This window comes from Thamnophis elegans, chromosome 1 (genome assembly GCF_009769535.1).
Source record: "Thamnophis elegans isolate rThaEle1 chromosome 1, rThaEle1.pri, whole genome shotgun sequence".
Classification (NCBI taxonomy): Eukaryota; Metazoa; Chordata; class Lepidosauria; order Squamata; family Colubridae; genus Thamnophis; species Thamnophis elegans.
Genome location: NC_045541.1, coordinates 101,312,036 through 101,337,861, shown reverse-complemented (window position 1 = coordinate 101,337,861; position 25,826 = coordinate 101,312,036). Strand labels below are relative to the sequence as shown.

The following is a 25,826-nucleotide window of genomic DNA, read 5'->3' as shown; positions in this document are numbered from 1 at the left end:
ACTGTGAGTTCTCATCCAACCTTGGCCTGAAGCTAGCTGGGTTATCTTGAGCCAGTAACTTTCTATCAGTCCTAGGAAGGAGGCAGTGGCAAACTACTTCTGAAAAACCTTGCCAAGAAAAGACACACATACACACACAAACAGTTTCAGAATTTATCTAAGGATAGTCAATGAATACTTTGAGATGAAGTGAGATTAAGTGCTCCACTATCACTATCCATTAAAAGACATTCCCTAATTATATCTGTGTTTTTAAACAGGTCATTAACAATAACCAATATAATAATAACATCTTATGAACATATGACTTGTTTAAGAAAAAAAGACAAAATTATTGTGCTGGAATAAACGTAGGAATATTCCAGATGGAAAATAACAAAGTCTACAAAATTCTGCAGTATGTAGTTTCATTTAAAAAAAAACCAACCCATTACGTAAGATTAAAGCAAGGGAATAATAACAGTTACTGGAACCCATATGAGCTTCCATGCACTGGAAACTGACCATCTGACCCATCTCCTTTAGACCCAAGGAAGCCAAGGGGTCAGGGAATGTTCAAGAAAGCCTAGAAATTTAGGGAAAGAGGGAATAACAATGATAATGCAAAATCAAAATAAATCTTACATGTCTGACCTATCGTTATCTTGGTTTTGTCCCCAATTCTCCTTTTTAATTGTATCCCTTCCCCTGCAAAAATAACAATTTGTCTTAATTGTAAATTGAGATACAAGAATACAGAAAATTCTCCTTTAGAAAAGTTTACAATTTTAAGAAAAGTTTCATGAAAGAGTCTGACGGTGGTATTCTTTCGACAGGCCTCATTGGGTTTTTCATTGCTTTTGGTATCGTAATGGGCAAGATGGGAGAACAAGCCAAGATGATGGTGGATTTCTTCAACATCTTGAATGAGATTGTAATGAAATTAGTAATTATGATCATGTGGTAAGTTAAAGTCATCGTCTTCTAGATATTCCAAACCCTGTTCTATTTTGGAAATCATTTGGAATTTGATCAGTAATAATACAGAGAACTTTGTTGGATCAAGCCGAAAGCATATATAATCCAGGAGTCTAGCCTACAAATTTATCTAGGAATTTCACAAGCAGGATATGATGATGATAATATCTTCCATTCGTGCTTCCTAGCTAATGAGGATGAAATCATGTTGCCTTTGATTTTGGAGGTCATGGAGACCCAGATACTGTAAGCCTGCCAAAATGTTTGCATTGATGTATTTTATTATATTGAATTGAAACTACAATCTTTTTGTCTTTTTTTGGTTCTGCTTTCCAATTTTGTTTTTCTTCCATTGTACAAAGCACTTAGAGAACAACACAGAGAGGAATTATGGTTTCTTTTTACAATAAGTAAGCAGACAGAAGTCTGTGCGAGGAAGGATTGGGTTCATTAAAAGGTGAACATGGGCTATAGAGCTACATCATGCTACACTATACAACATCTTAGTTCATTATAGAATCCCAGTAGACTATTGTTTCATTCTTCCTTGCTTCATTTTCGATTAGCAGCATCTTGGAAGATGATTAGTAGCTGTGAGCTTGGTTTATACGTTGGGGGGAAAATCAATCTACTTTTTATTTAAAATCTATCCAATTTGACTTTGTTCCAATTCAAAGAAAGATTCAGGAAATCATATGCTGTACCTCTTACTGAGGAGCATGGAAAACCCACATCTGGTAGCTGCTGTGTTGTAGCACCGCCTCTTCCTCAGAACAAAGGAATAGATTCAAGGTTTTTATAGCTAGGTTTTATTACATTTATTTGCATTTGAACTGAGTTACATAGCCATGTCTGCTTATGGCAGCCTTTGAAGCATTGAATTGTACAGAATATCTGGGGTTGTTGTTTTTCAGCTCTGATCCCTTTGGAGGCCCTTCTTCATCTTTGGGAAGCTGTAGAAATGGTCCATAGCAGTTGATTCATGTCATGGTCCAGCAAAATCTAACACTTAATTTACTGTGTGATGCTCCAGTTTTTTCCTGTATAAAAACTGGATCTTTGCATTTATTCTCACAGGATCCATTCTAAGCTGCTAATAGTGATTCTATAGCTTCTAGTGTCACCATTATAGGGATTTTACCATTAATCTTGTTTATTTATGTAGGCAAAATATTTATTATATTGAGATAAAGTTATTTGTTTTCATATCTAAAAGATACTTGCTGTCCAATTATTTATGACTGTTATCTGAGGAAATGGTCCATACTTACCAACAGCTTTAGTGATTTGTAAAACTCATAAACACCATAAAACAACATTGAATATTCAATAAAAATTCCTTGAAACCAGATTGGAAGGATTATCCTCAGTGGATATTTCAGTAAGGAGTTGGAAACAGTGCTTCAAATAACATGATTGAGAAGCTTATAGATTACTAGGATTCTTCATTGAAGAATCAGTTGTAAACCCATAGTTTCAGTTTAGTTTATGATAAAATAGTGAGGATGTGACGTGTAAGGGCATTCATGAAATTCCAGCTTCCAGAAGACTGACTTAAGTTGTAATAAAAGCATTAGTCTTTAAATGACACAATATTTTACTGCCATCAAAAACTATCACAGCTGCTCTTCTATAATTAATTATAAAGATCTAAAGTGAATATTTCCCTACTGATACTAGTAGAATGCAAGTGGGCAAAAAGAATATATAAAGAGATAAGTAAATTGAATATTTTGAGTTTAATTTTCTCATTCACAGCATTATATTAGGCAAAATTATACAGACTTTATACTTAGCAAGCATATATGCAACATTGAAGTAGAATGTGTAAGTTCAAGATTTCTGAAAATGAAATAAAATTCTAATTATAAGAGAGAAACTTTCTTGGCTTCTGTTTTTAGTGCATTTGATTATTACTAGGTTGATACCTGTAATTCTGTTCCACATTTTTAATTTATTTCTTCTAGGTATTCTCCATTGGGCATTGCATGCCTCATTTGTGGAAAAATCATTGCAATCAAGGATTTGGAAGTAGTTGCTCGACAGCTTGGCATGTACATGGTAACCGTGATTGTAGGTCTTCTCATCCATGGAGGGATTTTTTTGCCTCTGTTGTATTTTGTAATTACGAGAAAAAATCCTTTCTCATTTTTTGCTGGGATCTTTCAAGCATGGATCACTGCTCTAGGCACAGCTTCAAGGTATTTAATAGAAAATGATGATGTTTGCTAGGAATGTATCTCTCCTTTCACAGGACTACATTTTAACCAAAATGGGTGGGAAATTCAATATCATGATAAAGAATTGTGTCCTGAATCATTTTTGTCCAAGGCTATTGCTTGTCAACTGCACGATTGCAGACTGAGACTGTCAGAAAGCTTTATTAGTGTAAAAAGCTTCCCAAAAGCAGAAGTCAAAGAATTTCGCCACTGGGTTCAGTCTGATGAAAGAGATTGGGCTGGACCTGTTGTACTTTGATCTAGATTGCTCTGAAAACTCTTCTTTTTTTTGGAGTTGACGGTGGCTGGATTGTCACTTTTCCATAATTATGTTTTATTTTTAAGTGTCCAGAGGCAATTGATTGGGTGATACAAAAATGGTGCAAACAAACAACTAAACATATAAATACATACGTATTTATATACGTATACATGCAGAATAATGACAATGGGGTCAACAACATCATAGTCTTGCAGGACAAACCTATTTGTATCAGTTCAAGAAGATAAAACAGCCAATCATCTTCACAAGTTTGGGCTGAAAGTTGTATTAACTTGTAGCGTGCGTAGAAAGTGGCATATAGGGACAAAATTAAAAATGCAGAAATAAAACAAACTATTTCATGACTCATGATACTGTCTCCATGAGATCTTATTACAGTGTGTATGAGGATAGGAGCTACTAGTTTGTACTGGGGCCAGAAAATAATACTTAGCCCCTATCTTTATTCTCAGTGTATTATTTCTGTCCTTTGTGACTAATTGTAGTCTATTCTACTCTAATTCTAGTCTGTTCTACTCTATTCTAATTGGGTATGGCTAGTCAAACGAAGACAAGGACTAGAGATGACATAAAAGTCATCCAATATTTGAGGGGCTGTCAAAGAGAAAAAGGGACGGATCTATTCTCCAAAGCGGCGGACAGGACAAGAAGTAACAGATGGAATTATCAAACAGTGATCCAACCTAGAATTAAGGAGAAATTCCCTGTCAGTAAAAACAATAAATCAGCAAAATTGCTTGCTTCTAGAGCTTATAAGTGCTCCTTCGCTGGAGCTTTTTAAGAAGAGATTAGATGGCCATTTGTCTGGAATGGTATATGTTTGCTTGACCAGGGTATTGGATTAGAAGACCTCTAAGGTCCTTTTCAACCCTATTCTGTATTCTATGTTTTCCCTTGAGCCCTATTTTCTATTCTGTCTCATGTATATTTCCTTAGGTAGCTACAATAGAGATAGGAAATATGACTGTTTTGGTTTCTCAGAGTTCTTCATTTCTGCAAATCTGCCAGGCTTGGTTCATCAGACTGGAAAAATATTTTTCAGAAAATGGACAGTTAACTGCACATTTCTTCAAAATATAATAAAACACATTCGTGTTATTTTCAAGTTCTTTTACGTGTGACAAACACGCACCAATGTAGACAGATGCTTTCCTAATTTTTAAAATAAGTAAACTTCATGCACCAATTTAAAAGCTATGAATATTGAATCAGAACTATGTTTTGGTTCATCTGTTGTCCAAAACATGTAAAAATTTGTCCAATTGAGTTGAATAACAAGATAACAAGTGGATCTGGATACTTGAGAGACCGCCTACTGCCAATTACCTCCACACGACCTATTAGATCTCACCGGTTAGGCCTCCTCCGAGTTCCATCTGCCGGTCAATGTCGGCTGGCAACTACGCGGAGGAGAGCCTTCTCGGTGGCAGCTCCGACCCTGTGGAACGATCTCCCCGTGGAAATTTGTACCCTCACCACCCCCCAGACCTTCCGCACAGCCCTCAGAACTTGGCTATCCCGTCAGGCCTGGGGTTAAGACTACAACCCGCCCGAATAGTATGAATGTTGTGTTTTAATTATGTATTTGTCTTATATGTTAAAAGTTTGTCTCCACCCCACTTTTTAAGTTGTAAGCCGCCCTGAGTCCCCCCAGGGAAAAGGGCGGCATATAAATAAACTTTAAATCTAAAAAAAAATCTAAAAATATTTTTCCATCTTCTTTAGCTGCATTATTGGAAAATACTGTTATTATCAAAGCAAAGTATTTCTTTTAGGCACTGGAAGGATTAATCATTTCGTGGTTGGGGCATGTTTATGAGTTATTTGAATCTCCATAATGTCTGCTGTGAATTTTTTCCTTTCCAATATAATCAGAAGAGATACAGAACATAGAGGAAGGAATGCCTATGGGATGAATATTTGATTGATCAATACATTTGTAACTGTTCTCATTTTAGAAGTAAAGCTAATTCTCAGCATGTTACTTCATATTTTGTTTATGTCCCCTATAAAAAGAATATGTGGGTAACTGGAAGAAAAACGGTATATCAAAATCCATGATGATTTGTCCATGTTTAAATGGTGCCAAATAAACGGAACACTAGATACTGAATGTAGCTGCTACCAACCATGCCTCCTGATTGGCATTTTTGCTTATCTAACAATTGCAATTTAAACTGGAATGTGGAGGCATTTGAAGAATTGTTTCACAAAAGGTTTTGGCATGAGTGAAGTGTGTCTTTTTGTAATGTTGAATCACCTATTTCCCAAAGGAACCTTCTGAAGTTCGCTTTGCATAATATGTGCATGCCTTCATATCCACTTCACTTCACCAGAGTTTCAAGTACATAGTTCTATATACATGCGCATATATGTGCAGACAAGCTGGGAAAGACACACCAAGCTTTCTGGAGGACAGAATTGCTTTCACATTACAAAAAGAGGAACTTCTCTTGCACCAACAAACCCTTCAAAAGTTTTACACAGCTCTATCTAGTTGAGGTTAACTGTTCACAAAAAAACTAAGCAAGATTGGATCTGAAAGTTTTTGGATGGAGATTACCGATGGATGAACATTTTCATTTTGTCATCGAAAAGTGAGAAAACTGTTCCTTTAATAATAGCCACATTTTAAGGATAATATGTTATCATCTAGCCAGATCTTTTTGTGTTTTGCTCAGTTGAATTCTATACTTAGAGAAAGAATATTCATTGCTGGTACCTGAGGCTGAATTGTTTGGACAACCTGGAACCAAATAAGTTGTTGGAATAGTTCCAAGAATAACTCAAGCCACCCTAGAGTTATGAAACTTTAGTGGTCAAGTTTTGTCCCATCACTGAAAAGCTTCACTCAAAATGTATAAGTTTCTAGAGTAGATGAACAGAGTTAACTTGTGCATTGGAGAGCCCTGGCTGATAATGCACTGTCAGATAATAACATGTAATCAGAATTAATGTTTTTAATTACACGAAGATATATTTGGTGCAGTAACATCAGTATGCTGCTGATTCTCAATTGTACATCTCAGTTGTATCTTGTCCTCCAGCCAACCAAGTAAAACTATCAAGGTTCTGTCTCAGTATTTAGAAGTTCTTCTCAGTCATACCAAGATCACACAGTCTGTGAGCACACAGACCTGGAACCTGAGATATTTCATAACTGATTCTGGATGAATCACTGTTCTGCTCAGATTCAGGGTGCAATTTTGGGGTTCTCCTTCTTGTTGAACAGATAGCAGTTGTGTCCATAGGGCCTTTGAATTACTTAATCTTGGATGCCAACTTGTGGTTGTTCTTATATTGGAGGGTCCTCCTTTCAGTCCTACTTCCCTTAGTCATCTCCTGATTGGATTATTGCACAATACTCTACATGATACAGCCCTTGATCCAAAGATTAAAGAATGCAACAATATAGATAGTTATGAACATTCCTCAACTATGTCACACTTCATCAATCACCTTGTGGAATCCAGGAAACATGCCTTCTTTGTGGCAATTTTGCTGTTTGGAATAATGTCTCCTTGCTGACATATCATTGGCTCCAATCCTGCAAGCTTTTGGAAAGATAATTAATAGTTAACCCAATATATGTTGGATCAGGAAGAGCAGAGCTCCCATTTAGTGAAGATAGCAATAGCAATAGCACTTAGACTTATATACCACTTCACAGTGCTTTACAGCTCTCCCTAAACAGTTTACAGAGTCAGCCTATTGCCCCCAACAATCTGGATCCTCATTTTACCAACTTTGGAAGGGTGAAGGGTTATCTACCTTGAGCCTGGTGAGATTCGAACTGCCGACAGTCAGCAGAAGTAGCCTGCAGTACTGCATCCTAACCATTGTGCCACTATTTAATTGCTTATTGGTTCAGTTATAGAATTCATTTTTCTTTTGTATTTTGTTTACTGTTTTTTGTAGACTGCCCAGTATCAGGTTGAGTTAAGCTATTATTCAAATGTTTAAAATAACAAAATAAAATCATTTATTTTCCTTGGTCCTTCAGTGCTGGTACCTTGCCTGTTACTTTTCGCTGCCTTGAAGAAAATCTGGGCATTGATAAGCGTGTGACAAGGTTTGTCTTGCCCGTTGGAGCCACAATTAATATGGATGGAACTGCCCTTTATGAAGCAGTGGCTGCCATCTTCATAGCACAGATGAATGGCATTAATTTGGACGGCGGACAGATAGTCACTGTCAGGTAATCTATTGGGGTTGGTAAAAATTTTTTGATATCCCAGCCTTAAATATTGCAAAATGATTTACATTTGGAAGTACATGCTAGCCTTTACTCATGGCTCAGAATCTATACAAAGTTTCCATTTCCATCATAACAAGAAGTGAAAGGAGCTCTTTTCCAGTTTCACCATTTATATGCAAATACAGGCAGTCTGATAGCCATCGTTTATCTGATGCTAAACAGTAAGCATGATTTTTCACCATATTGATAGTAAATAGAAAAACCAGGGAAGGTCCAATTGTCTAAACTTAAAAGAATCACATGTTGTTTAATGTCAGAGTAATTAACAAGAATGTAATGGGGGAAAAATGTTTTTGAAAATGAACTAATGGACATGTTACAGTAATCTATGCTTAGTGATGGTATCTGGGACCAGAATTTCTATTACTAAGTGATGTGTTCCTAAAGGGCAATGTCATGTGACTGCATCTAGCACTCCCCAGTTACTGTCATTAACATCTTACATTATCATGGCTTTTGATTTCCTTTTGGCTTCCCCATTGACTGTAGTTGTGGGAAGCCAGCAGGGAAGGTTGCAAAATGGATTGGGTCCAAGTCTATCCATTTGCCAGTATAAAGCAGTTATCTTTGGAAATGTGAGGAACATCTCAGATCAGAGTTGTGGAGTGTGCAGTGTGTTGACTACAGTACAGGTGGTCCTTGACATATGACCACAATTGACCCTAAAATTTATGTTGTTAAGCGAGACATTTGTTAAGTGAATTTTGCCCCATTTTATGACCTTTCTTTCCACTGCAGTTGTTACTGTAAGTTAGTAGCATGCTTGTTAAGTAAACCTGGCTTTCCCATTGACTTTGCTTGTCAGAAGGCCATAAAAGATGATCACATAACCCCAGGTCATTGCAGTCATCATAAGTGGGAACTAGCTGCCAAGCATCTGAATTTTGATCATGTGACTATGGGGATGCTGTAAGGATCATAACAGGGGTGGGTTTCAACCGGTTCGCGGCGGTCCCTGCGAACCGGTTGGTCACCGAACCCGGAAGTAAGTAACTTCCGGGAACGGCGAAGGGCGCGCCCGCCCGCCCGCGGTCCTTACCCGGTTTTGACGAGCTCTGCGCTTCCACGCAGGATGCATACAGCGGCTGTGCGATCGTCCAGGAGCAGCTGGAGCATCGCACAGACGCTAGTATGCATGCGTGCACCGCACACATGCACGAGGACGCCGCCGGCCCCGTTCCAACCGAACCGGTTGGAACGGGGCGAGAAACCCACCCCTGGATCGTAAGTGTTAAAAATGGTCATAAAGCACATTTTTCAGGATCATTATAACTTCAAATGGTCCATAAATGAACTTTTGTGAGTCAATTTACATTATTTTTTAGAAGATAATAACCAGTCCATGTTTGCACAATTCCTGTATTAAATAAACCGACATGTTTTGTTTTACAGTTTGACAGCCACTCTTGCCAGTGTTGGAGCTGCAAGTATACCTAGTGCGGGACTGGTGACCATGCTTCTTATCCTCACTGCAGTAGGACTTCCCACCCAGGATATAAGCTTACTTGTGGCGGTAGATTGGCTCTTGTACGTAAGGCTGTCACTAGATCGTCTCCATGTTTGCTTTACAGAGGTTATTTTTTTTCCAAAAGTCAGGACAATGATGCAGCATTTTCTGTTTACTTTTTGAGCAAGCTTCTAATCTCATCAACTTCTGATTAGAAGCGTCTATGGACACTTACCATGTATTTAGTGGTCCTGAAGGATTTGATCTTGGCATATTTCTTCTCACCCCAACACACACACACACCATTTAAAAATGCTGAAAATGACTTATGTATTGTAGCAATAAACAAGACAAGCTGATAATTAAAACACAGTGCTAAAATGTTAAAACTGCAGAGGCAGCAAGAGAGGACAGAATAATATCAGCCAGTGGGACGATAAAACAGTCACTTGATTAACAGCCTATTGCAGTTGATCATATGAGATATTCATCTGACACCAAGAAGACGTTAGTATTGATGCTGTACAGTTCTCCTGGGAGGAAAAGGGGAAAAACATTCCATACCCTAGATATTAAAAGTTAAGAAAGTAGGATGAGTTCTATCACAAAAAGTCCTGTAGACTCATGTTTGTTTGAATGTTTGAATGTTTATTAACATTTGTAGGCCGCCCTTTTCCCTGAGGGGACTCAGGGCGGCTCACATAAAATCAGGAAGGGGAATACAAACAATGACGTAGACACATATAGTAAAAATAATAAGCAACATTCATTCATCATTCGGGAGGGGCGGCTATCTTTGTCCCCAGGCCTGACGGGCTAGCTAGTTCTTAAGGGCTGTGCGGAAGGCCTGGACGGTGGTGAGGGTACGAATCTCCACGGGGAGCTCGTTCCAAAGGGTCGGGGCTACTACTGAGAAGGCCCTCCTCCTTGTAGTTGCCAACCGGCACTGGCTGGCCGATGGAATTCGGAGGAGGCCCAATCTATGAGATCTAATTGGTCGCAGGGAGGTAATTGTCATTGTTTAGCAATTGCCTTGGACATCAACTGTTTGCAGTTATGATGACGATAAAAAAGTAACTTAGTGACAAATGTGCTAATTTATGACTCTGTCTCAGTCACATGTCAGTACACATTTTTGTATGCCTAACCTGTTTAAAATTTCTCCACCACCTCATAGAATGGAGAGATTGCTTAAATAAGCTATCTCTTCATGAGCTACTTTCCCCCCCCCCCCCCCCCGAAGTGAATCCCCCAAAGTGCTACCTACAAGTTAACAAGCTCAGCTCTTTGACCTTAATTAGTTGATTATAACCTCTGGACCTCTAGAATGGAAATCACGGGGCCTTAGGGATGCTGTGACAGCTTGAGAACCAGCCATTAAGTAGGTTGCTGTATGACCCTATTCAATATCACACTGAAACTTTTTTGCTACCTAAGCAGGATCTGACTCATAAACTCAGTGTGCAAGGCAAATAGCCAGCAATAATGCATTTCTTTCAGTGTACATTCCCCATTATGTACCTGATTACTCTCTTCTCATCCTTTTGTCTCCAATGAATCTAATACAAACATCAATTCTCTTCCTGCTAATCATCACAGTGCTGGGGTGAGCATCCAAAAAATCAGGGAAGTGGGCGGAAACCGCTATAAGATTTGTCCTTTTTACCCAACTTCTTTGTGAGTTGAGTTTCAGAAACCCCCATTTCTCCATTGTTTGGGTTCTGTTTCAAGTTGTATCCTTCTGAGTTTATAAAGCAAAGGAAAAGTATGAAACAAAATTGTAAGCACATTTCTCAATCACCTGAGTTTCATTTAGTGACTGCTTTATTTAACAACCAAGTTTCTGGTTCCAGTTACAGTCACTAAACAAAAACTATAATGCTGTAATGCTTTAGAAAAAAGATGCTCTAACAACTAGTTTAATCAAATTTCAACCTCATTCCTATCTTCTGGGTCAAAAGGTAAAAAAATAGTCCTGTATTGGTAAAAAAGCCAGTATAAAAGCGGTGGCTCAGTGGCTAAGACGATGAGCTTGTTAATCAGAAGGTTGGCAGTTCACCGCTTCAAATGCCTAGCACCGCATAACGGAGTGAACTCCCGTTAATTGTCCCAGCTTCTGCCAACCTAGCAGTTTGAAAGCATGTAAAAATGCAAGTAGAAAAATAGGGACTACTTTTGGTAGGAAGGTAATAGCATTCTGTGTGGCTTTGTCGTTTAGTCATGCCAGCCACGTGACTATGGAGACATCTTTAGATAGTGCTGGCTTGTCGGCTTTGAAACGTAGATGAGCACCGCCCCCTAGAGTTGGGAACAACTAGCACATATGTGCAAGGGGAACCTTTACTTTTACCAGCTGGGAAATTTTAGGCCACACATTCTTTCTCAGTCAAATCCACCTCACAAGGTTGTTCCTGTGCAATATAGAATAGTGGGTATGCTTTCCGCCTTGAATTATTTATAAAAAATCATAAAGGTAGTATTTAAATAAGTGAGATTAAATAAAATATTATTGTAGATAGGAAACAGTACATGCAATTTAATAGTTAATAGAAAGCAACCCAAGGGAAAATTGCACCTGATGTAGATAGGTACATCTATTTGTAGATGATACCTACAAATATTGGGTTTATATTTTAAGGGCATGTTTATATTGAAGCAGAAAAGAACAAAGACTGACAGGCGGTGAGAGGATGTTAAACTGATGTTGGTGATTGTTTGCTTTCTTGTTCAAGGAAATGTCATTTTAAGCAATGTTACTTGTTAAAACAGTCCTCTTCTAAATGGAGATAACTTCATAGCCATAATTCACCTATGGAGGAGACCAGGCACACTGGGCAGGAAAGACTGGAGTTTACATTGTGATGCCTGATCTTTCTCAAATATTGAGTAATGCTGTGGTTTAACCTGCGTGTCCCCTGAAGCAATCCTGTCATGTCATCTTTATAGAAAAGGTCAGGCAGAGCAAAGGAAGCTTGAGATCTTGAACAGGCTTTAGTGACAGCAGGACTGATCTGTTATTGAGAGAAACTTCAAGATTATTTATACACCTTTTTAGACTGACTGTACTTTCAGAGATGGCACATTGTTTTTTAAATTCCTTTTTACGGGGAGGGACAATTTCCTATTTCAATGAATCTCACATGAAAAAGCCATGTTTGTTCTAGTAAACCTAAGTGGCTACAAACGAAGCTACTGATTTCCTCACTTTTTTTAAAAAAACCAACAGCATAAAACTTCACTGAAGTTTTTTATTCCCCCTAGTTGGTTTTCTAGTTGGTTTGAATTATCTGATATTTGTATTTATGCAATGAATAGTCTACCCGATATCCAGGCTTTTTAGTATTAGCAAATAAAAGCCTTTGGCCAATAATCATGAGCTAATTAAAATGGATTAGTGAACTTTATCAGCCTGGTTTGAATTATACACCTAAATACAATGTGATATATAGCACTGGCCACTTCATACTTAATTCTTAGATTTTAGTATGCATATACTTTTTCTCAAAATTGCTGCGGAATCATTTTGCAAAAGAGATCTACAAAATGTAAAAATAGATTACATATATTTCTCCTGTTCTGCATGAATGGGGGGGGGGGGGGGAGAAAGAGAGAGATTAGCAAATTGCACTATTCCTATTTTAAAATGCAGCCTTTACAAAATAGTGCTATTTTTTTCATAGAAGAACTAATCCATTATCTTAGTGGTGGCCAAGAACTGAATTTTACAAAGGGGAAATTGACAAAGCAAAGCAAACATCATAAGAGTTCTGTCAGCACAGGGATTTTATATTTTGACAAACAGAAAAATAAGAATAGTCTTGTACAGTCTTGATTGTTCAGTTTTTGCATCTGAAATGCCTGAGGAAATGAATTGTCCCTCATATTTAGTATGGACATCTGTTTTGTTTTTCCATTTATCATCACGTAAAATCTAAATTTGTGAGAATACCTGGTAAAATGGCATTTTAATGTTAGTGTACAAATCATAAATCAAGATGAAGTTCAGCCAGTGAATGAATAGCCAACAGATGAGTTATAAAGAAAGAATGAATTTTGAAAAATCTTAGACAGCAAAAATCAAAAATATATTGGAGAGTTATATTTGGCTAGTCTTTTTTAAGGCCTATTTAATTATGATAGCATTTAACTTTCTTTTTCTGAAGAAGGTTTTTCCATATAATCTACTAGTATTTCCTAGTCTTACTGGCATATCAAATATTTCCACCTAATCTAAAACTAAAAGTGGTCTGATGATTAATGTGCCTTTTCAGAAAAACAGATGTGCTGTGATGTCCTTCTCAAATTATTTCCTTCACAAACAATAAAATTAGAAAGTGCCATCACAAATGCATTTGAGAAACAAATTGGCTCTAGACAAAATATGCTCTGCATAGGTTCTGTATACCTATTGCCCCGAGTGTTAGTTGGATTCCAGTGGATCAGCTCTGAACAGTGTTTGTGCAGTGTTCAGTCTATGCATATGACTTTTCCTACAGAAATGTAGACATAACAAAATTGCCTATCGTACTAGGGAAATAATAAAGAAATAATGGGTCTCACAGTGACTGATGTTCAGGTAAACATTACAGCAGAAGCTAGCATTTTGGAGAGGTTTTGGAAAGTATAAATACAAATATATAAATTCTCAGGGCTTTTTAAGAGCTCTTCTTGGCTATCTAATAATTAGCTCCATTTAATAGCAGTTAGCAATAGAAGTTAGACTTATATACCACTTCATAGGGCTTTCAGCCCGTTCTAAGCGGTTTACAGAGTCAGCTTATTGCCCCCACAGTCTGGGTCCTCATTTTACCCACCTCGGAAGGATGGAAGGCTGAGTCAACCCTGAGCTGGTGAGATTTAAACCGCCGAACTGCAGATAACAGTCAGCTGGAGTGGCTGCAGTACAGCACTCTAACCACTGCGCCACCTCGGCTCTAGATGAACCTTTTTATACATTACCTTCTTAATCAAAGGTTTCACCATTAACATTAACCAAGTTCAAAATAGATAAAAATGTATTCTTTTCCAAAATGGGAGAAATTAAAATGAAGGAGTTTTGTAATTAACTAATGACTAGCTGCAACTTATGGAATGCTTTTTGAGAAAATATAGGAATCTACTTTATATTGCGCCTTTTCTCTTGTTATGTAAACATTCCTACATTGGGGATTCACACTGCAAATCAGCCTAATAGGTTGCCTTGGATCGCAACGAAGTTAGAGCTTGGCCTTTGTCAAGATTGACTCTGACTACCATCACACTTGGAAGATCGCTGATGTCTCCTGTAAATTGATTCTTTGTGCTTCAAGTCTTCCATCTTTTGGCATTGTTTTCTTTGTAGAGATCGAATGAGAACATCTGTCAACGTAGTAGGAGACTCCTTTGGAGCTGGCATTGTTTATCATCTATCCAAGGCAGAATTGGAAAACCTTGATGCCCACCACAAGATACATGAAGATATTGAAATGACTAAGACTCAGTCAATTTATGATGATCTGAAAAACCACAGGGAAAACAACTCAAACCAATGTGTTTACACAGCTCACAACTCTGTCATAATAGATGAATGCAAGGTACCTTTCACATTTATGGATATTGAGACTTGCATTTAGCAAGTCACAGTACAAACTTTTTCTTTAAAAAAATATCTTTTTAAAAAAAAAAATGTAATAAGAGAACTGGCACCCATTAAAAATGTTCAATATGTGTATATTTGCTTTTAATTTTGTTTAATTTATTGCAATTTTGTTTAAACTTAAAGATGCATGTAATGTTTGCAACCAAGAGCATGTTTCATTATATATTATGGAAAGCAGCACCATGCTGAAAGAATATGGCTTCATTTTCTATTTCAATATTCATGTGATATAAAAAAATATTTAATTAATATGAAATAATGCATTTGAGGCAAATTATGTTTGCTTTCAAAAATATTTGTTTTTCTTCAAAATTTATTTATTTATAGAATTTATAATTTATAACCCATCTTAACCTAATGAGACTGAGTGCTTAGCAATACACAGCCATAAAACATCACAAAATAAATACAATGCAACAGACAATTGAATTAACTGAGAAAAAGATTTAAGAAGTTGTATGATGATTAATGTGAAAGACAGTTAACTGCTGAGAAACAGTGAGCCTCAAGCAAAATGTAAAGCCAATATTATTTTAGATTAATGCTTTCCATATTATACCATAACAGGCACATGTGTTGGACTTCTTAATATGTGGAAACTCACTAATCCAGGCATGTTTGTTCTTGCTTTCAGAGTTATTTTTGGTCATCATTACCAAGTCAATTTTGTGGTTTATGTTTGATCCTGTCAGTAATAACATGAGTTAAGAGAAAGCTATAACAAGAATTGTCCTGACCAAGATTGAACTGAGTTTCAGGAATCCATAGGGTGATAAAGATTCTTGGAATAATTCTTACATCTTATTTTATTAATCACAATTTGAGGTGGCAATTGAATCTAGTAAAATATTAGAGAATATGAACTAAGTTTTGTTTGCAACAAACTAGTTTAAAAACATAGATTCCAAACTGTCTTTTTCTCAACCCCAAGTAATTAGTATTAGTTACTGTTGAGGGTTCAGATGAAACAATAAATTGTGATCAGTCAAAAATGAAAGAGAATGCTTCCAGTCACAGTGGGAAGAAAGAGGGAAGTCAGTTTATGAATTAATGATTTTCTTAGCTTGTTGAAAGGACAATAAAACACAGTTGTCACTACTAACAACTCAAGGTTTGACTGGAGAACTGAATTCAGTGTTTTCTTTAGCTGAGCTACAGCTTCATCTTTATAGATTTAGGCTGATAATGGCTGATTCTGTTATTAATATCTAATCAGTCATAGATGTCCACTACTAACCGAAATTGATTTGAAAATGATAAAATGTGCATTATGAAATCACAATACAAACTATGTACTTTCATACTTGTACTCTGTTAGAGACAACTATTCTATGTAACTCACATAGTTTGAGTTGTGATGACCCAATGCAGATTTTGCCTTTTCCCCTATCCAAGCTGACATATAACCATGGTTTTAATTACATAATCATTAAGTTTTTTTTATCCACACCAGTTAGTTTTCAGTTTCAAAGCTGAGGAAGAGGGAATGGCCCCAGAAAGCTTTGTGTCATATTAAGTTTCTAAAACTTCATCATTTAAACACAATAAAATTATGCTTCAATCCATAAATCTATTGTGATCAGATTTTATCCATATGTCAGTTAGCAAGACAAAAAAATTATGACAGCCCTATTGTTGGGTTCTCACTTTAAGCAGATTTTTTTCAGGTATAGGCATTAAACTACTTCTACTATAAAATATTATTAGTATAATAAAGTATAAATATAAATAAAGTGTAAAAGAACACTACACCAAAATTAATCACTTTTAACTTTCAGTCATTCAGACAGTGGAGCACATATTAAAGATGTTCATGTTGAAATGAATGGGATACAAATGTGATTAAATGTTTAACTGTATCATCCCTGATAAAAATTAGGAAATAGCACTAAAATGAATGCATGAATATGAAAATTTGTAACAGGATTCAAGTTTATTATTTGGTCAACAGTTTTTGTTATTGGTGCTTGACTTACTTACTAATACAATTATTTTTCATCTTGACTTTTTAATATTTAATTGGTTTCCTATCTTGGTAGTGCTGTATAACTAATATAAGTTTATTGGCAAGCAATATTGGCTTATAAATTGCATGGCAAAAACCTTGTATTTTTATTGTCACATTTTATCTTTCTTTCTGACCTAACTACAGTTTCAAGTTCAAATATGAAGTGAACTTTATTGTTTTTAATGCATGTATTTTCCTCTTTGTAATCAGAAGAAAGGATTGCAATTGTTTCAAATGTGAATGCATTCCTCATGTTTTCATGTCCAATGTTTCTGTGCATCTAATTTGTCCATCATGTGGAATATTAACCTTGTCTTGTAAGGTTCTTTTTTTTTGAAGCTGAGGACCAGAACATGAAAGGTAAGGTTGGAAGCACAAGTAGATAAAAGGCAATTGTGATGTAAAGGTCCAGTTCAGTTCTAATCAGTTCAAAGTACATTTACTCTTTGGGTTTTTTTGGCTGTGTTTATGATATTACAACTGTAAAAAGATATCAATGGCCAGGAAGTATTTTTTCAATTACCTGGCTATTGCTTGCTAATCAGTGTTTCCCCTAGAATGTTTTCATCATTCTGGGCTTCCCATCATTTTTATTAAATTTAAAAATGTAACAGAAATAAATTAAATGCACTCTTGTTAATACCATACTTGTTTGACTTGACTGTAACTGTACCTTTAACATGCACCAGTAATGAAAGATGTCATTCTCTTGTGGAAAATTAATTCTTCCATTTACTGTTTTGCTATTTTTTTATAGATTGTGTACAAAAAAAATAGCCTATCAGTCTGCTATCAGTTTTTCTCTGTGTTGTATTTTGTGCTGTAAATTTTAGTATTTTCAATAGATTACTTTTAAAAAAAAAATTGAAATGGCAGAACTGAATCACTACAAAAAAATTTTTAAAGCACGAATATACTCAGTCAGTTCTGTAACTATTGATATTTGCATAATTCATTATGTTTTCTGTAAAAGTGCCTTGATTTTAAGCTAGGTGTTGATGATAATTACTTTCAGGTAACCTTGGCAACCAATGGCAAATCTGCAGACTTCAATGCTGTTGAAGAAGAACATCGGAAACATGAGAAATAAGATGGAAAATCTACAGGTCCATCTTGAATAAGTCCCTGAAGTTGTCTTTTGGTAAAGCAGATATCAAGATCCAAGATTTTCCACTGTTTTTATTTAGCATAGAAATGCGCTTACTTAATGCTGTTAACTGAAACTTAGCAATGGTCTTGTGAAGTCTCTGCTCTTTTAGTTTCTTGGCCAAATAATTCATTTTATTTTATAATTTGTTTGGATGTAAGAGAAATATTTGGTTGGGTTTCCTCCTTCTGTTCCAAACAGAAAAACAGAAAAAATGTAGGAATTTAAAGAAGAAAGATTTTTAAAGGCACAATATAGCTGATTTGCTTCAGGGACTAAATATTTAGCATTAAGTAAGGGGTACATCATGCAGAATCTCCCTCCTGCTGAATACCTGTGAACCTGTATCTTGATGCGTACTGAATACAGTGAACATGTAATGTAAGACATTATTTCTTCAATGCTTTTCATGTGCTTTACTTTGCATATGGTTTTCTTCAATTCCCTTTTCTTCAAGCTGTCTTAAAATAAGTGATATACCTAAAAAAAAAAAAGAATCCCAGTTCCGAACTCCAGTGAATGCCAATACATGCAAAAAAACAAAGTATTTTTAATGATAAATTCCTCATCTCTCCATTCTAGTTCTGTAAACAGTCAACCTTTTTGAGATCAAAAAGGCAGAATACAGTTTTTACACAACTGAATTGGATACATTTATGATTGTGGGTTCATTTCCCTGTGGAATGTCCTTGCAGTAGGCAAATTTGTGACGCTAGAATTAAACAAATGACATGTTTGCGCAGCTAACAATCCATGCCAGGAAGTATGCATACTTAACCTGAGAAGATATTCAACAGTTAGCAGAATCTTAATAAATCTATAAAAGCATGAAATAGTCATATTTGTATGGATTGAAAAGCATCAAGAAATCACAGGAATGCTAATGCAGTAGTTTATCATACTGAAACTAACCCAATGCCAATTGCTCAGCATGCACCCTTCTGTTTTCCCCAATCATATCTTACTGCTTCTTTGTTGTGATTTGAGAGTGCTTCTTTTTAGGGAAGATATCATCTGCTAGTCATTCCTCTTTTGTCATTCCTTTTCCTAAGAAGAACTAAGTTATATTTAGCATGACTCTTGCATCAGTTAGTTATTTAATCAGGGCTAAGATTTTCCTGTAAGTACTATATATCTTCCCACCCAGTATGTTGAATCTTAAGTGTGTTAAGTATAATTAGTTTGGCAAATATCAATTCACTTCTCTGGAATATTTGCTATGGCACTAAACATGTGATTATTTCTTTGCTCCAATACTTCAGAACAACAACTCTTGCAAAGTGATGCCAATTTAATAGCTGATAGTCTTTTCAAGCTAGTGTTATTCTCTGTAGAAATATGAAAAGATCAGACAGAGCTACATTTCTCCTTTTTGTTCCAGAGTATTAAATAATTGGCCCTGGTGAGAGCAGAGATTTGGATGTAACTCCCACATCCACATTCATATTTCTCTTTCTCTTACTTTTGGTGAACTCTGCAGGCAGTATAATTTAATTTAAAAAAACCACAGGATAGATATAAGGAAGGCACAACTCTTAACATCTCCTTTTCAAGTCAGGTCTAGCATATTGTCTCTGCGTGTATTAACAGGGAAAAAAGAGAACTCTTAAATTTTACACAGACGAGCACACAGTCCTTATGGAGAAGTGCATTTGTGGCTATCACATGTTGGCGCAATTTTTGTCATTGGAAATCTACACTGAAGCCCCTTTTAGGATTTTCTTAGTCACTAAAAACAGATATGTTTGTGCTCAGTGTCACATTATATTTCCCCTTCACTTTGAAGAAGCGAAGCACTGACAACTAACGTAAGCATAGGTTCCTTTACAGGGGGACAATTTCTGACATGCTAATTGAAAATAAGTCATGGGTTCCTTTCCAAAGCACATTGAGAAGGAAGCTCTCAAATTAAAATAAGAAGAAATTGCAATTTTGCAATTAGAGATTTCTGACATTTTACACAAGAAAAAAAAAAGCCCAGTGTGGTATTTGGGAAAACATTTTTGGACCTTTCATAACTCAGGGAATTTCTCGTTCTTAAAAACAAAGCCACACTTTATTTACAATCAGGGATATTCATGGGGATATCAAAAAAGTCAATTTGGCCTTATAATTAAAGTCCTACATGTTTTTTAGGTACATGGCTTACCAACAATATAACAAGGAGAGGTGACCAATCATGCTCAGCATTTGATTGAATTGATTGAATGAATTCTAATGCTCTGTATTCTGCTGTGGTAACCAACAAATTTAACTGTCCACAATCTTTCCATTTCACAGTACAAAATGGAACCTTAACCATTATCTCACCTTCTTTATCCAGGATAACTACTGTAGTTTCTGAATTTCCAAAAAGAAAGATGCAGAAGGATTCTGCAATGCTAGTTTATAAACATTGCCCGTTTGTGTCAACATGCTTTTCATTTGCAAATACAAAGTATAGTAACAATTGCATTCTATATTTTTTTCTCAGTAGTCAAGATTTTCCTCCATAGTAATGCCCCCATTGTTGGTAACATTCATGATTAATAATTACCTATTCATATAATACTTAAGCATTTCTGCAATGTAATCCCTGATGTGCAATAATTTATTTCTTGCCTGTGCAATTAAGACGTGTGATAGCTACCTAGAAACTCAACAAAAGAAAACAATTAGGAATATCATCCGTAGGAAACAATTTTGCACCAGCACTTTGCACTTCGTTCAAGTCCAATTTGTTAATTTGCATTATAAACCCAGCTTTGCTTATAATTAGGTAGATTGATTAGATAAAAAGGGGGACCTGAACAAGCAAAATTCCATTTATTTGAAATGGCATTGCAAATCTGAGAAATTCTGTCCACCTTGGAGAGAACATCTTCCCATAATACCACTCTTGGTATTGTTTGATTCATGGAGTTCAACAGAATGATCATTTATTTTGTCTATGGTGCTACTATATGCTCCCCACTTTTTATAACCAGGCTTAAGTGTCTAAGACACCTGAAGTAAGTTACAGCAGTGCTAACAAATAAAGTATTATATTTGCAAGCATGAGAAAACATTTGTTTTTAACCCATTTTTAAATCAATAATATCTTTTTAGCAAGCTGAAATGCATTTTGCCTCACTTGTAGATACGATCAAATCTCTAGATACTCTTCAGCTTTTAAAAATGTCTTTTCATATGAGGAATAGTTTTGCACTTATTTTTCACCTATCTATATTTCTCTTAACATTGCTCAAAAAGATTAATAAAAACACCTTTATCAAAACCCAAAAAACTGGCTTTCACATCCCACTGCAATGTAGGATGTCAGGAATTCTCTTTTATATGCATCCCATTTACTTTTCAAAATTGTATCTCCTGCTAGTGAGACTGATTCTGTAAAGTCAGAGAAGATGGACACTGCAACTTTGACAAATCTGAATTCAAAATAGTAAGAATATGTACCTTACATCTAGGGTTGCATTTTTATACATCTGCTGTTCCACCAAGCCTAATGCTAATTGGTGGCTAATCCATTCACATATGATTCTATTCCTTTGATTGCATGCTTCTAAATTGAGTTAATAACTCTATGAAATTATTTGTTAACTCTAACAGAGGAAAATCTCATACCATAGGGTTTTACCCAAGAAAATGTAAATGCTGGTGAGAATTAGAATCAGAATCATTAGAATCCTGAAGTTATACATTGGAGAACTTGCATGTTGTGGATTTACAGAATCCAGACCTCTCTCATTCTCAGAACATGTAGGATGCAATAGAGAACCAAATTAAAAAAAATGACCCATGCCAGTAACCCATTAAGTATGATGTCTGAAAATGTCACATCAACATCTAAAAAACATGGCTTTTCCATCTTTTATTCTCTCTATCCTCATCCCCAAACAATAGGAAAGTTTATTGCTGATCTCATTTTTTTAAACCAACTTTATCCACATGTTTAATGTTGCAATTCACAGGCTGCTAGAGTAATATTTTATTAAAAATACTTTTTAAAAATCAGAAGAACCACAATTTTTAGCTATGTGGAAACTCCCATCTTTTAAAATGAGCTCTTCTGAAAAAAGGAAGCCACTTGGAATTAGATTCAATATAGCACTGATTGCCTCAAGCAAGGTCTGTAAATCATATTTTGGTATATGCCAATCTTTCACATTAGAAAACAGTGTATTGTATGTAACTTAAATACTTCCTCTGAAAATTATATTTTATTTTGCTATAACTTTGACACTTTATTTTCAGAGCTATGGGGTGGGTTTAATCAGTGCTATAGATCTCAACATTCCATTATCTTTATTTCAAAGCTGCTTCTTCAATTTTCTGTTGACGACTGTAACAAAATCTTCCTTCCTAATGTATGAATGGTAATTTATGGAATGCATGAGGTGTATTTCTACTTATTCTAATTTAGCCATTTATTCTTCTGCAACCCTGATATACACTGTAGAATGAATTAACTTATTTCTGGCATCTGTAATTTACAAACATTTTGCAGAGGTTATTTTCTTATACCAGTTGCAGACAGTTATTTTATTATACAACCATATAAGCAAGCAAGAAAAAAAGGTATAATCCTTTTAAGGAAGATTCTTTTGTAACAAACTCTGATAAATGAGATTTGTGACTGGGTTCATGCAACACATTAAGCCATTGTATCAGTGGGTTGGTTTTGACCTAGCACAACATACGAACTCAGCTCTTGAGGCTTGCAAACCATGATTTATAGCTGAGAATTATATAAAGCAGGCCACTACAGCTTGTTCCACAAACCATGGTTAAAATAAACTATGACTTGTGTGACAGATGAAACCAGCCACTGTTATGTTATGTTAAATTAACATAACTCTTTAAATTTTATAACTTTAAGCAAAGCACAAATGGAAGTTAAAGGTGTCTTTATGCTACAGTTCATTATGGAACACTATTACAGTATTAATATAGATTTGAGATTGAGCCTTTTTTTAAATACTTAGCTTGTTTTTTACCAGGATAATTCCAGAATGTCTCTACCCTACAGATAAATATTCTGATTCAGAATATATTTTGTTTTAATGTACTTACTTGCCATTATTTTCAATGGAATTAATTTACAAAATCCATATACTTTAGGATTACAGCTTTTGAAGGGGGAAAAAACCCTAATCTATTTATGCCCAGAGCCAGTAAGGCTCAACGTGGTGTCCAAGATTTGCATCAAATAGCATTTCATGAGTTTGGTAGGTCTTCCATGGAAATGATGATGCGGACAGAATGAAGTGTCTGCTTTTGTTTATGTACCAAATTCCCAAATCAATGTTTAATGGTTACATTTCTTCAGTAATGTGACACGTCACATCCCATACTCACAGAGAGAAATGTTATCTTCTCAAACAGTATTAAGATATAGTAGTTGCCTAACGATTGAATGACAAAAGATTACTGACACCAGGAATTATTTGTTAAGCTACTAATGAACTCTGTTGGTTCAAACTGTTCTAGTTTTTAGATATTTTGTTGAGATATACAAAGACAAAAATTAAAGCTACATAAGTTCAAAATGTATAAGGAACTGTAGCATTTGATCTCACATCTTTACCTTTCTACAAAAGGACCAAACTACATTCTTTAGGGGATTATATCAACTGAATAGCACATATATAAATACCTCCTAATTTTTAAAACATTTATAAAATAAAAAAACAAGCAATATATTTTTTCACCATAATTATCGAAATCTGTTTTTCTTCCTTTATTAACAGTTAATTACAAAATACCTATATTGCTAATGACTTGTTATTATCCAAGCACATTGAGAGAGCAAATAAATTTTTAAAACCCAAATTATAGTTTGAATATGAGTCAGGCTCTGCCCCTTTCAGCATACGGCTGCACAAAATTGAAGAGGCGAAACCTACAGTAACAATTGACTCTATGAAACAGGTATAAATGTAACTTGTGCAACCTGTCATGTATGACCTGCAAATGAATGAATAAACTGTACAGTAGGTAGGGGCAGTACATTATTGTGATCTTATTTTGTAATACTCCTCTATTTTAAAGCAGAGTTTTCAAATATTCTCGTAATTAGAATTAAACGCAACTCGTAAGATAAAACGCTAGTATTACCTATCAAAGCATGATGCTCTTATAAAGTTTTGATGCGTTGTTTTCCGCATGAAGAATAGTGCCTCCCCGCACTTTCTGTAGATAATGTAGTTTATCTTGGTGTAATTTCAGTGAAATTGTGTATACCGTATTAATAGTTGGTATTTTAATTTAATTTAATTTAACTTCAACTCTGCTGGAATAGAAATTTATAGTAATGTGTTTGAAAATAGATTGGATTAAGTTGGCTGGCTTTGGCTGCTATATTGGTATTTCCATTTCCAGATGCTTAACAGCAAAATTGCCATAATCTGCTACCCATTGCTATATAGTGGCGTAAGCAGTATAATTGTGTTTAAATAATTGTTATAACCCCTGTATTCCAGCCAGGTTATTGTAAATATGTTAGTACTTGTCTTTATATATCTAAACAAGCAGCATGCATGTGAGGGTATGTATACCAATCCCTGGCACTTAGTGAATGTGAATGACTGTCTGATGTTGCGCTGTGATTGCAATAGCACTGCTACTTTAATGAAATAAGCACAGTATTATATTGAGTTGATTATGTATTTTTCTGTATACGATACAGAAAAGATATAAAAATAGATGTTAATAAATCATTGCAACCATCAATGTGTTGATCCCTTGCAAAAAAAAAAATCTTTTATTTTGAACGCTGATTACACCTTTTGAAACTGCAGTTTCAGCTTTTGCTTCTCAACCAGGACATGGTGGTGATCTAACCCTTCAAGATTCCCCAAATGTTCATTTTTCACTTCTTCGTTGACCACAGTAATAAATCCAAATTCAAGGTAGTATGAGAAAAGACAGACTTCTTTTTGAAGTGCATTCTTTTACTTGTTCATAATCCAGTGTTAATAGATCACGTGAAAATAAATGATTGAGATAAAATTATTATATAAAATATGCTTTTTTAGAGACTGTTATTTGAAAAAAAGGAGGCTTTATATAAAGTTCAAATCAGACAAATCCAGATTCGGAAAAAGGAACAAAAGTTGCCCAAATTTCATTTATGAGCTGGACAAACATGATCTATAGTTCTAAGTCCCAGCAAAAAAGCTACTGCAATGCAGTAGCAGGCAAGATTCATTTCATGCTTTACATTTTATAATACAAAAATTTAAATATAATTCATGGTAACCTTGAATCAAATTAGTTACTGCCTGTCTTAAATTCTCTAGAGCAGTGTTCCTAACCCCATAAGTTTGAGATGTGTAGACTTCAATTTCTAGAATTCCTGATAATGGTCACCATAGCTGGGAGATTATGGGAATTGAAGGCCACATATCTTAAAGTCACTAAGATTGGCAAGCAAGGCTGAAGAACTAGGTTATAACTATTCCTCTTTCTTAAGAGAACCAGGAAGAGTTTTTCAGTTGTAAACTTAATCTAGTTATTGCCCATTGTTACATTATTTTGCTTCTGTAGTCCTTGAATGCATTGATACCATATAATTATGCATAGAAAGAGGAGATCCACTCAATTCCAAGCTCTGCAGATATATTCAGCTAAGGGGGAATTATTGTGGTTATGATCTCTTGAAATCATGGATCTTGTGCACATGACCTCTTAGACTGCATTGTTGGTGGGTCACCTTACATACAAAAGAAAGCACAAACATGGCTTTGACTGTAATTAAAAATATTCATCTGAAAAATGAAATGGTGTATTGTATAATATCTATGCCATTTTGTGTAAAATCTAATACATGGAAATGCTAAATCTTTCTATTAATGTTGATTATTTACTACAGTAGCAATGACTTCTTTA

The 25,826-nt window shown here is 35.4% G+C and overlaps 1 protein-coding gene across 1 annotated transcript in view; it reads left to right on the top strand.

Moving 5' to 3' along the window:
- Positions 1 to 17,900, top strand: part of SLC1A2 (solute carrier family 1 member 2) — a 35,307-nt gene extending 17,407 nt beyond the window's left edge. Inside the window, exons 5-10 of the mRNA XM_032222255.1 lie at positions 816 to 942; positions 2,925 to 3,158; positions 7,463 to 7,657; positions 9,110 to 9,244; positions 14,506 to 14,737; positions 17,826 to 17,900. Coding sequence (XP_032078146.1) covers positions 816 to 942; positions 2,925 to 3,158; positions 7,463 to 7,657; positions 9,110 to 9,244; positions 14,506 to 14,737; positions 17,826 to 17,900 — 998 coding nt within the window. The remainder of the gene's footprint in view (positions 1 to 815; positions 943 to 2,924; positions 3,159 to 7,462; positions 7,658 to 9,109; positions 9,245 to 14,505; positions 14,738 to 17,825) is intronic.
- Positions 17,901 to 25,826: the final 7,926 nt, after the last annotated feature.